General features: G+C 46.1%; 1 protein-coding gene across 7 annotated transcripts in view; it reads right to left on the minus strand.

Moving 5' to 3' along the window:
* Window positions 1-12,560, minus strand: part of smarcc2 (SWI/SNF related BAF chromatin remodeling complex subunit C2) — a 355,784-nt gene that overhangs the window by 116,316 nt on the left and 226,908 nt on the right. For all 7 annotated transcript variants that reach the window (XM_072494060.1, XM_072494062.1, XM_072494064.1 and 4 more), the window contains exons 12-16: window positions 12,108-12,167; window positions 9,070-9,107; window positions 7,566-7,696; window positions 5,537-5,608; window positions 1,238-1,351 (exon numbers count right to left, since the gene is read on the minus strand). In XM_072494060.1, the coding sequence (XP_072350161.1) occupies window positions 1,238-1,351; window positions 5,537-5,608; window positions 7,566-7,696; window positions 9,070-9,107; window positions 12,108-12,167 (415 nt within the window). The remainder of the gene's footprint in view (window positions 1-1,237; window positions 1,352-5,536; window positions 5,609-7,565; window positions 7,697-9,069; window positions 9,108-12,107; window positions 12,168-12,560) is intronic.

Consider the following 12,560-nt stretch of genomic DNA (forward strand, 5'->3'; position numbering starts at 1 on the left):
ACCATCTTCCTTTGGGCAGGGGTCATAGGGAAGGAGTTTTTCCCAGGGATGGATGGAGAAAGAAATGGGTTCGAAGGGGGTCGGATGACGTGAGTAATGTGGGACAGAAGGAAACGGTCAGATATCATGGGATTAGGGAGATGGTGAGTTTGAGGAGATGTCTGTGAATATTGGATAGGAGAGTTTATATGGAGGGAGAAGCTAAGGGAGGATAGGAGGGCCATGATCTCAGAGAAGAAAGGGAGAGGGCAGTTGAAATGAATATCAAAATCACCAAAGTAGGAAAGATATCTCAATAACAAAAGTTGGGGAGGCTTGATGGGCATGGGGAATGAGGATTTGAAAAGAGATGATGAGTAGATCAAGGTGCTCAAAGGAAGAGAAAGTACCACAGGAGTTGGGGAAGGAACCACAGTGAGATTTGGTGATAACGGCAACACCACAGCAATTTGGGGTGGGGCAGATGGTGGAAAGTATAGTCAGGCAGAGAGGCTTCAGTAAGAGACAAGGGGCGGGTTTCCCATCCTGCCGTACCAGATTTCTGGTTCAGCACGCCGTCGCGATTCTCCGTTTCGCCAGCCGGTCAATGGGGTTTCCCCACGCCGTCGGGAAACCCCCGGGCACCGGCAAGTCGGAGAATCCCGCCGGCGGAGAATTCAGCCCAAGGTGTTGGCACCCATAAAATACGTTTCTATCAATGCAGGGTAATATAGTCATCCATACAGCAAGCAGCTTGGTCACGAGTGAATGGACACTCTGGAGGGAATTGTGGAGAGAGGTTGCAATTGCTAATCTGCGAGCAGAGTCCAAGGGATAATTGATGGGAGGCATCAGCAAGATTTTGTTTCCCTTTTAAATTTTTCCAATTAAGGGGTAATTTAGCGTGGCCAATCCACCTACCCTGCACATCTTTGGGTTGTGGGGGTGAGACCCACGCGGACATGGGGAGAATGTGCAAATTCCACACAGACAGTGACCCAGGGCCGGGATCGAACCTGGGACCTCAGTGCTGTGAGGCAGCAGTGCTAACCACTGCAACACCGTGCTGCCTGCAAGATTAACTCCCAGTGGGTGCATGCAACCCATGTCCCTGGCTGTCAAAAAGCTGTCATGCCACCGACCTCTGTACTACTTTTTGTTTAGTACAGTTAAGTTCTTCAAAGTGATTTTCAGAAAAAATAAATGAAGTTATAAAGCTTGTTGAAGTGGATTTGAACAATTCTTCCCTATCACATACCTCATTATTGCACAGACATCCCCTGCCAGATTCCGACGACATGCTGTTGATGTGAGGTACTCCTGTGGATTCAGACGGTACGTGTCAATCATGAAATTACGATAGGCAAGGTAACTGGGGAAGAATGGGATTAAAAAGATGGTTGAAGTATCAGTTTTGCCAAAATATCAGTGTTAAGAGACTTCACAAGACTTCAAGAGCCTGGATTGATCAAACTGTTCCCAGTACTGTATGTTCAACCTCGTCAGGCCACTGCACAGCATGAATTGAAAGGATTTTGTGATGTAACCCAATACCCCTCGTCACTTTGTGTGCTGACCTCTCACACTGTTTGCCCAATGTGAGAAGTGAGTCAACTAACCTTGGGATTTTTCTCACCTTCCTTCATGGCCAGTTCTAACCCACGGGGTGTACATGCTTCCTACTTTTACTTGCAATATACATTTTCCCATATTGAGCCCCATTAGTTAGCCCAGAGAGTAGAATGTGTCTGCTTGTCAGCTGTGGGTCAATGGTAGCACTCTTGCCTCGGAGTCAGATGATGGGGGATTCACAGTGCATGATCTGAATGTCAGTACAATATTGCATTGTCAGGGGCACTGCCTTTTGAATGGGATATTAAACCAACGCCTAGCTGGCCACCCTCGTGGAAGCAAAAGATCCCATGACACGATTCCAAGACCAGGCTACCTGACCAACATTCAACCACCAAAGGCAGATGAGTTAGTCATTGTTCTCATTGCTGTTTGTGGGCGCTTGCTCTACAAAATTCTCTGCTACTGTAAAGCACTAGGGGGAGGCGGTGCCGGACTGGCATGGTCACTGGACCAATAATCCAGATACCCAAATAATGCTCTGGGGATCTGGTTCGAATCCCACCACTGCAGATGATGAAATTTGAATTCAATAAAAATCTGGAGTTAAAAGTCTAATGACGACCATGAAACCATTGTCGATGGTTGTACAAACCCATCTGGTTCACTAGTGCTCCTTTAGGAAGGAAATTTGCTGTCCTTACCCGGTCTGGCCTACATGTGACTCCAGACCCACAGCAATGTGGCTGACTCGTAAATGCCCCTCTGAAATGGCCGAGTAAGTAACTCAGTTCAGGGGCAATTAGGGACGGGCAATAAATGCGGGTCCAGCCAGCAACGTCCACATCCCGTGAATGAATTTTTAAAAAAACTTGGAGGTATCCTTGGAACGTGAAAAGTGCTGTACAAATTCAAGTTTCTTTCTTACCAATTTACAAATTTTAAAGTTAATTCAAGCAAAGCGCGTCCCTCAAATTTATATTTCGGAATCTGCTTTTCACATTTTTGAAGGCCTCGTGATAAATGTGCACTGTTCTCAGTCGAGGTCCTAAATTCAGTCAGCCCATACAAATCGGTCCCACGCTGATGTCACTTTTCTCTGGTCACTTCTTTCACGATGTGTGCGCACATCTGAGATTTACTGTGTGGGTAGGTCTCTTCTGTCTGCCAAGTTTGGACATTTTTTGACCATCTAGCCACAGAAAGGATGTGGAAAAAGAGCTGCATCTAAGGATTGTGCTTTTGCACAAGTTCAAAGCTAAGCACCAAGATGAGAAAGGTGGTTAACATGCTAATAGTCTGGACACTGATATTGCTCCCTCAAAGACAGTAAAACGGCGAGCAAATCATTGAGCCTGTCTTGGTAATCAGTAAACATCTCGCACTCATCAAGCGAGAAGGGTTCAAGTCCCAGAGACTCAGCAAATGGCCGCTCCTCGGGTTAGGGAAGCTGGGATGTAAAAGCTAGCGGCAGAGACACAGGCAATCAGGTCCAGCAAAGGCTGCAAAGTCAGTCAAGCTTTAAACAGGAAGCTACGAGGGCAAAATTTGGTCAGGCAGAGAAGAATAGGGGAAGTTATTTTGTTTAAGTCAAGTAGAGGAATTCACTAATATGCGGAAGTACAGCATGTTCACTATTATGTATTATTACAAAGACACATTGTACTGATTAGGTTAAGTCAGCGTGACCATGACTGCTGCTCTGTATGTTCACCTGTTGTGAGATAAAGCACCCTAAATGATTCATGTATGGTCTCATTTTATAGAGTATTATTTTTATCCACCTTTGAAAAGGCCAGAGGGGGGGGGGGCAGCACGGTGGCACAGTGGGTTAGCCCTGCTGCCTCACAGCGCTGAGGTCCCAGGTTCAATCCCAGATCTGGGTCACTGTCCGTGTGGAGTTTGCACATTCTCCCGGTGTCTGTGTGGGTTTCACCCCCACAACCCAAAGATGTGCAGGGTAGGTGGATTGGCCACGTTAAATTGCCCCTTAATTGGAAAAAATGAATTGGGTACTTTAAATTTATTTTAAAAAAGAAAAGACCAGAGGTAGTCTTGCAAAAACGTTAAGGTCACAATGGGATACTGCTGTTATACCACGAGATGGTTGTGTTAGATATGAGGCCGCACGAGTCAATGCTGGCACATAAGGAACATGGGATCTCCTTATAGGAGCGAGTGACTCCACTGAACCGGAGAAAGGCTCTAGGGCAGAACAAAATTGAGAACTATTTTGTTTTCTCACAAATGCTATATATACTGTATCCGCTATTACTGCTCCTCTCTCTCTCTGGTGCTTCCCATGGGTGACAGCATACGGTGTGCTTCTGTATCTACCTAATTTGGGATTCTTTCCAAGTGCCACCTCAGAGGGAAGTACAAGCAAGATGACCGTCTCCTGCACCTCATTGAGGACTGCAAGGGAGTTTGTTCTTGGGATGTGGTTGTCACTGACCACATTTACTGTCCATTCCTAGTTCCCCTGCTGGTGGGCTGCTGTAATCCTCGTGGTGGTAGGGATTATTTAGAACGGAACGGCTTGCTGGACTACTTCTGAGGATATTGAGAGTCAACCTCTGTGTGGGTCAAATGTCACCTATTGGTCAGAATGGATGGTGGCGGAGGGCAGCACGGTGGCACAGTGGGTTAGCACTGCTGCCTCACTGCGCCGAGGTCCCAGGTTCGATCCCAGCTCTGGGTCACTGTCCGTGTGGAGTTTGCACATTCTCCCCGTGTCTGCGTGAGTTTCGCCCCCACAACCCAAAGATGTGCCGGGTGGGTGGATTGGCCACGCTAAATTGCCCCTTCATTGGAGAAAATGAATTGGGTACTCTAAATTTATTTTTAAAAAGAATGGATGGTGGCGGTAGGCTCTCTTCCATCTAAGACATGAGTGAACTAATTGATGTCAATCGGGCTGTTATCATCGTAATGGTTCCAGCCCACAAATAACCAGATTTATTGAATTCTATTTCAAATCTGGCCACAGTGCCGCTCATTATACACCATGACTACTACACTATTGCTTCAGGTTTCTGTGACTAAGATGGGAGCCAAGTGCTAACAATTGGGTCACCTTCTTGTGCTGGATCTGGAGATAGCCCAACAACCAGTACTTTGAAATTCATATTGGCTAGTTGCTTCTGGCTGCCGTCTGTTATGAACACTGGACTTGATTGGGAATTTGAAAGCACCCTAGTTCAGAGACATGCCAATGTGATCGGGCTGCCATGGAGATGAAACTCACATAGAAACCTTTTGAGATCAAGTGACAGTTTTCACACCTGCACACAGTAACTAAGAGTAAAGGGACAGCTGCTGTGTGAGACAAAGCAGCTACTGCTGTGTGGGGTAGAGGAGGACTGTTAAGCGGGATGCTTGTCAGACTGGGACAGAAGCAACGGGACCGTTGGAGATTTAAGGAACAAGGAGTGACCAAGGTGGGCCTTGCTGGTGAAAGCCGAATCTGGAAGGTTCAAGCTGAGTGGAATGACTTTTGAAGGACACTGGAAGTTTCAACCAAATGCAGCAGGGCGGAGTGAGCCTGTTGGACAGTTTTTGCGTCCAGGAACTTTGGACTTGTTCTTTAATGCTACACGTCTGCTAGAAGTGTGGTGCACAGTGAAGGGGTTGTAAGACGTAAACCGATTGCACGAGTCAGTTAAAGTACAAGTACCCTCTTCTTTTGTTCTGTGTTGATTCTAGTTTGTTTGTTACTGTAAAAGTTTAAAATGTGAAATCTTGTCCATCAGTTATTTCCATTGCGGGTTTGGGAAATTCATTACTTTTTAAACGTTATCTGTGTCAATGCGGATTAACATGCTTGATTATTTATGAATCCTTTAAAGGAGCCGGGCATGTTGAGTGGATGTCCTGTACCCTCAGAGACAGCAACTTTTTCTATGTCTCCCCTGACATGCCTTGAATGGAGGGCATTTACTATCCGCTACAGAAAATAAGGACTTGTCTGTAAATAAATACTCACATCTCTGGAGTTTTGGATTTGTTTTTTCCATTGAAGAATTCTGGGAGAGCTCGTCGCTCAATGGCATGGACGCTGTTGAGAAGAAGAATAATTCAGGCCTTGTTGGAACTGTTAACTACCAATCTATATAACCGGGTCCCCCTAAAGGAAGCTCCATGGTAACCTGCTCTCAATTCAAGCCCCATGACAAGGCGTTTGGAGTCCTTTTTGTGTTTCCAGGTAGCTGAGTGTTCATATTCTGCTCTGCAGTCTGCCAACGTCAAGTTTGCAGATGACAGCAAGATTGGTGGCATAGTGGATAGTGAAGAAGGTTATCTGGGATTGCAACAGGATCTTGACCAATTGGGCCAGTGGGCCGATGAATGGCAGATGGAGTTTAATTTGATAAATGTGAGGTGATGCATTTTGGTCGATCGAATCAGGGCAGGACCTACTCAGTTAATGGGAGGGAGTTGGGGAGAGTTACAGAACAAAGTGATCTAGGGGTACAGGTTCATAGCTCCTTGAAGGTGGAGTTGCAGGTGGACAGGGTGGTGAAGAAGGCATTCAGCAGGCTTGGTTTTATTGCTCAGAATATTGAATACAGGAGTTGGGACGTCTTGTTGAAGTTGTACAAGACATTAGTAAGGCCACACATGGAACACTGTGTTCAGTTCTGGTCACCCTATTCTAGGAAGGATATTGTTAAACTAGAAAGAGTGCAGAAGAGATTTAAGAGGATGCTACCAGGACTTGATGGGCTGAGTTATAAGGAGAGGCTGGATAGGCTGGGACTTTTTTCCCTGGAGCGTAGGAGGCTTAGGGGTGAGCTTATAGAGGTCTATAAAATAATGAGGAGCATAGATAAGGTGGATAGTCGACATCTTTTCCCAAAGGTAGAGGAGTCTAGAACCAGAGGGCATAGGTTAAAGGTGAGAGGGGAGAGATACAAAAGAGACCAGAGGGGAAATTTCTTCACACAGAGGGTGGTAAACATCTGGAACGGGCTGCCAGAGGCAGTGGTAGAGTGGGTACAATTTTGTCCTTTAAGAAGCAGTTCGACAGTTACATGGGCAGGGTGGGTATAGAGGGAAATGGGCCAACTGCGGGCAAGTGGGACTAGCTTAGTGACAGATACTGGGCGGCATGGACAAGCTGGGCCGAAGGGCCTGTTTCCCTGCTGTAAAGATCTCTGACTCTATATGTTCGAGATTGGAACAGGTTATATTAGAAGTTGAAGTGATCTTATTTGAGAAGTTGAATTTATCTGACATAAGTTGGAAACACTTGATTTAGGCTGGGCAACGAAGCGGGGAGCTTCCTGGGATAAGTAATTTTTCCCACACAACCCGAACCCCCCCACCATGCCTATCACTTTCCTGCTGTTCTCCTTCAGGTTGAGTTTAGGGTGGGAGAAACATGGCATCGCAGTTAGACTTGGGAGGGCAACTGAAGCTCACCCGCACGGTAGGAAAACAGCAGCATTAGATAACTGCCTGTTTACTTTCCATCGACTTCAATAAACGGTAAACCCGGGGGGGGGGAGCAGGGGGAAGAAACGGAGATGGGACGAGGCATCCAATCTCATCCTAACAGTTTCCTACTGAGTGGTTTAAGCTTAAATTCCTTCTCTGATTCCTCCTGGATGCCGATGTTAGACGACATGGACTCCTGGATACGGCGGGGTAGGAATATTGTCTTTGGAATGCATTTTATAACACAACACATAGATGCTCCTTGGCTGGTGCCGAGCACTTTAATAATTTCCCTGTCCAATCACAGGCTACAGCACAGGAAAAGCTCGTTTAGCCCAACAGATCCAAGAAATAAAATTCAACGGGAGAAGAATATCTGTCGTTCCTTGCAGCCCAAACGAAATGTGGAATTATCCTGGGAACTTGCAACCCCTTTGCAATGGGACGGACACACGTGAAGCGAAAATGAATATCCAACATAGAAGGTTTCAATTCATGATAACTTTTATCATTCACCAAAAGATGTATGTCAGCCTCAGCACAGCTAATACAAGCACCAATTGCCACAGGAATACCTGTTGTAGTCAAACCAAGCTGCATAGCTGGGTATGATGATGTGGTGAGTCTGTTCCGTCACGTTGTCCTCATGCAAGTCAGGATTCTTTGTCTGTTCCCCTTTGTTTCCAGCAGAAGTGTCTTCCTCATCCTAGATTAGAACAACACGTTTCACCTTCTGCTGCTGTGTGTGAAGGACTTATTGTGATATTCAACAAGACCCTCCACCCATTAAAAAATGACACCTTCCTGACACAAGATAGTCACCTTGCAAAATGCCGCAACCTTTCAAATTGAATGCCTCTGGCAAAGCAATATTCAACCATGAACCATCAAGCACGCTATCAGCGAAGAGCTTCAAGAGGTACTTAACACAACTGGAGTTATAGCTAATGCAGCACAGTAGACAGAAGAGTGGAATCCAATGATATTGAACGTTGACCAGCATCACCATTTGAAAGAAGTGGGAAAATTGTGAGCTATTTTAGGGGCGCTATTGCTGCAATGCAAGGTAGCTCTCGGTCAGAGCATCACTCATTAGCACAAGGAATATTAGCCCCCCCCAATCCCCCCAGCACCGCCCCCCCCCTGGCTGTGCACTAATATGGTCAGTGTGTGCTTCCTGCACTATTGGAGCCGGAGGAGGCTGTTTCGTGCCAAAATATTCGGCATTGTGTAGCTGAATTTCCAAGCCTTACATTGCAGCAAGCGATCAGCCAGCGGAATGCTCACTGATGCAGGCAGTCAGCATGTTGCAAATGTCTGGATGGTTTTAAACATTTATGGGAAAGCTGGCCACAACCGTGACTTGTTCATGGAGCCTGTCCATTGACGCATTCAAGGTTCTTACTCAACCAGCTGTGGAATGTGCATTGACACAAAACCAGCTGCAGGCAGAACCACTGAAATGGGCCAGTTGGCCTTTTGGCTGTGTAATGAGTATCTCTGAGGAGGGAGCACTGACCTCCTGGGATGCTGCTGGCTCTCTCAGTTTGGGAACTGCGCAGTAAAGTAAGTAAAAATATCCCCTCTGCCTCTTTGCCATTTTAAGCTTTCACTTGTGTCCCAGTACTTGTGCAGTTAACCATCCACTTCACTCTAGCCCATTATTTCAGCAAACCAGACTCGAAGACTATTTTTTTTAAAGCTATTTTTAAAGTGCCCAATACTTTTTATTTCCAAGGGGCAATTTAGGGTGGCCAATGCACCTAACCTGCACATCTTTGGGTTGTGGGGGTGAGACCCACGCAGACACGGGGAGAATGTGCAAACTCCACACGGGCAGTGACCCAGAGCCAGGATCGAACCTGGGACCTCGGTGCCGTGAGGCAGCAGTGCTAACCACCGCGCTGCCCTAGCCAGACCTAATGACAAGTGACATTGTTGGCATGACACTCAAAAACAGTAGCTCTCACTATTAGAAAAGATGTTTAAAAGAAAAAAAAACAGAGGAAAGGGAACCGCTCCCCACAAAACGGAAGTGGCACCGAGTGTACAGGAACGATGTACGAGCAGCATTCCTACCTTGCCTGCAGTCTCTAGATTATCATCCTCTTGCTCATCTAGAAGAAAAAAAGGAGATCATTACTGCTTGTCTAGCCTGGAGTGTAAATGGTTTCAATAGTGCACTGCACGTCCAGAGTATTAAAAAGCTTTAAAAAAAGTATTTAAATTAAAAAAAAAAAAAATTCTCCAATAAAGGGGCAATTTAGCGTGGCCAATCCACCTAACCTGCACATCTTCTGGCTGTGGGGGTGAAACCCACGCAGACACGGGGAGAATGTTCAAACTCCACATGGACGGTGACATGGGGCCGGGATCGAACCCGGGTCCTCGACGCCGTGAGGCAGCAGTGCTAACAACTGCGCCACCGTGCTGCCCGTCCAGCACATTATTAATATGAAGCTCTAGTCATCAGGGAACAAGCCAAAATGAGCCTGTAGGCATAGTGCCCAGATACTCTGCTGATAAAACAAGGTAAAAGAATGGATAGGTGCTTGATGGTCAGCGCAGACACTATGGGCCAAAGGGCCTCTTGCTGGGCTGTAAAACTCGATGACTCTATAAATACTTTGGCATTGCCTGTTGGTTCATTGGTTAGATCACACTTGGGGTACTACAAACAGTTCTGGTCTCCATATTGGATAAAGGGATATAGAGGGGTAGAAGGGTTAAGAAGTATTTACTGGAATGATACCAGAACCGACAGGTTATACCAAGCAGGAAAAATTGAAGAGCATGAGGCTCTTTTCTTTGGGAGAAGGCGATATAGATGATTACGAAAGAGTTTGATAGGGTAGATGTCAAGAATGTTCTACATCTGGGCAATACTCGAACCAGGGGCCATAAATACAAGATAGTCATTAATAAATCGACAGGGCAATCAAGGGAATCTTCTTTCCCAAAGAGTGGTGTGAAAGTGGATCGCGCCACAACAGGGAGTGGCTGAGGTGAACTGTTAAGGGGAAGTTGGATAAACATGAGGGTGAAATGGATAGAAGGACACAGTGGTAGGGTTAGATGGAGAGACGTGGGAGGAAGTTCACGTGCAGCATAAGTACTGGCACGGGCCAGTGGGGCAGAATGGTCTGTTTCTGTGCTGTCAATATTTTGCATTGAGGGAGCTTTAACTATCGCCCTTATTGCACACACGTTCTGTACCCGCCCCTCCCCCAACCAAGGGAATCAGCAATACATGAATAAATCTTTTCCCCAATGATTTTGCTCAATAGAAATGGAGTTGGTCTCAATAGTTCTCATTTCTGACTGACCTTGTGCTCAATCTGAACATGATTGACCAGATCTGGTAATACTTACCACAAACATGAGTTAAACATTTTTAGTTATTTCAACTTTAGTGAAAACATTTTTTAAATGGTTCCTTTTTCTGGTGCGCTAAGGCCTTTTATGCTTCTTACAGAAAGCAATTCTTGGCCTTAAATGAACGCTGCTAATTCTGTGACTGATGGCAATGGGTATACATAGAACATAGAGTGTAGAAGAAGGCCATTCGGCCCATCGAGTCTGCACCGACCCACTTAAGCCCTCACTTCCACCCTTTCCCCTAACCCAATAACCCCTCCTAACCTTTTTGGTCACTAAGGGCAATTCATCATGGCCAATCCACCTAACCTGCACGTCTTTGGACTGTGGGAGGAAACCGGAGCACCCGGAGGAAACCCATGCAGCCACGGGGAGAACGTGCAGACTCCGCACAGACAGTGACCCAGCGGGGAATCAAACCTGGGATCCTGGCGCTGTGAAGCCACAGTGCTATCCACTTGTGCTACCGTGCTGCCCAAAGGGTATGGTAAACGTAAACCAGTCAGAAAGCAATTTGGACCATTACAATCATACTGACCCAAATCACATTCCCTCCTGGATAAACAGAAAGATTTGCATTTATGTAGCACCTTTCATTCGAGCAAAATGTCCCAAAACACTTCACAGCCAAAGAAGTACTTTTGAAATATAGTCACTATTGTTGGGGAAAACACAGCAGCCAATTAGTGCAGAGCAAAGTTACATAAACAGCAATGAGGTGAATGACGAGATAATCTGCCTTTGATGGTGTTAGCTGAGGAAGTCTTCGTTTCTTTGAATAGTGCCTTGGGATCTTTAACATTTCACCTGACAGGGGTTAGCTCTGCTGCCTCACGACGCTGAGGTCCCGGGTTCAATCCCGGCCCCGGGCCACTGTCCGTGTGGAGTTTGCACATTCTCCCCGTGTCGGCGTGGGTTTCGCCCCCACAACCCAAAAGATGTGGAGGTAGCTGGATTGGCCACGCTAAATTGCCCCTTAATTGGTGGAAAAAAATAATTGGGTACTCTAAATTTATTTAAAAAGAAATTCACTTGACCAATTAGATGGATATCTCAGTTTTACATCTGACTAATAGGGCACCTACACGGTAGCATTGTGGATAGCACAATTGCTTCACAGCTCCAGGGTCCCAGGTTCGATTCCGGCTTGGGTCACTGACTGTGCGGAGTCTGCACGTCCTCCCCGTGTCTGCGTGGGTTTCCTCCGGGTGCTCTGGTTTCCTCCCACAATCCAAAGATGTGCGGGTTAGGTGAATTGGCCAATGATAAATTGCCCTTAATGTCCAAATTGCCCTTGGTGTTGGGTGAAGGTGTTGAGTTTGGGTAGGGTGCTCTTTCCAAGAGCCGGTGCAGACTCAAAGGGCCGAATGGCCTCCTTCTGCACTGTAAATTCAATGATAATCTATGATTAATCTAGGACAAAGGTTCGGCACAACATCGTGGGCCGAAGGGCCTGTTCTGTGCTGTATTTTCTATGTTCTATGTACACAATGAAGGGCTTCCTTCGCACTGTACTGGAAATTTAGTCTGGATTATAAAATGGAATGGGCCTTAAATCCAGAAGTTAGGGTGCTTTGATTGCCTTTGGTAAAATTTAGATAGAGAGGTGGATTGATGGTTAGAGCTAAATATATAGATGGCGAGAGATAGGTAGAGAGATCGATTATGACAGAAAGATAGACAGATGGGTGGAGAGATAGAGATGAATAGATAAATTGATTGATAAGACCATTCTTTACCTAGATCAGTCATAGTGCCGCCTTTCACTGGAGCAGATTCAGAATCTTTCTTTGTGTTCACTAAAAGACAAAACCTGAAGATATAAACAGTGCACACTATGCTGCAACAACTGCAAACATTCACCAAGAGTTTGCAACAAACCCACAGCAGGTACAAAACTGAACAGTGCATGGTTGAGGCGAACTGTACGTCTGCTCACTCAAGTTACTTGAACTTCCTTCCAAAATCAGACAAAATTTGAAGGGAGACTGAAGATTGTTTCCAGCTCAGATCCAGAACAAACATCAAAGGTCGAGTTCAACATTCAACTGCAGCCTGAAGCTGACCAACCAAGCTGACAGCACTGTGAGGTGTGCTTAATGTGTCAGTGGCCAGCAACGTGACACATGCGTAATCCCTGGAGGGTGAATGAGAGACTGGAGCTCCCTGATTGAATATTTGGAAAAAACTTC

The sequence above is a fragment of the Scyliorhinus torazame genome, chromosome X (assembly GCF_047496885.1).
Source record: "Scyliorhinus torazame isolate Kashiwa2021f chromosome X, sScyTor2.1, whole genome shotgun sequence".
Taxonomy (NCBI): Eukaryota; Metazoa; Chordata; class Chondrichthyes; order Carcharhiniformes; family Scyliorhinidae; genus Scyliorhinus; species Scyliorhinus torazame.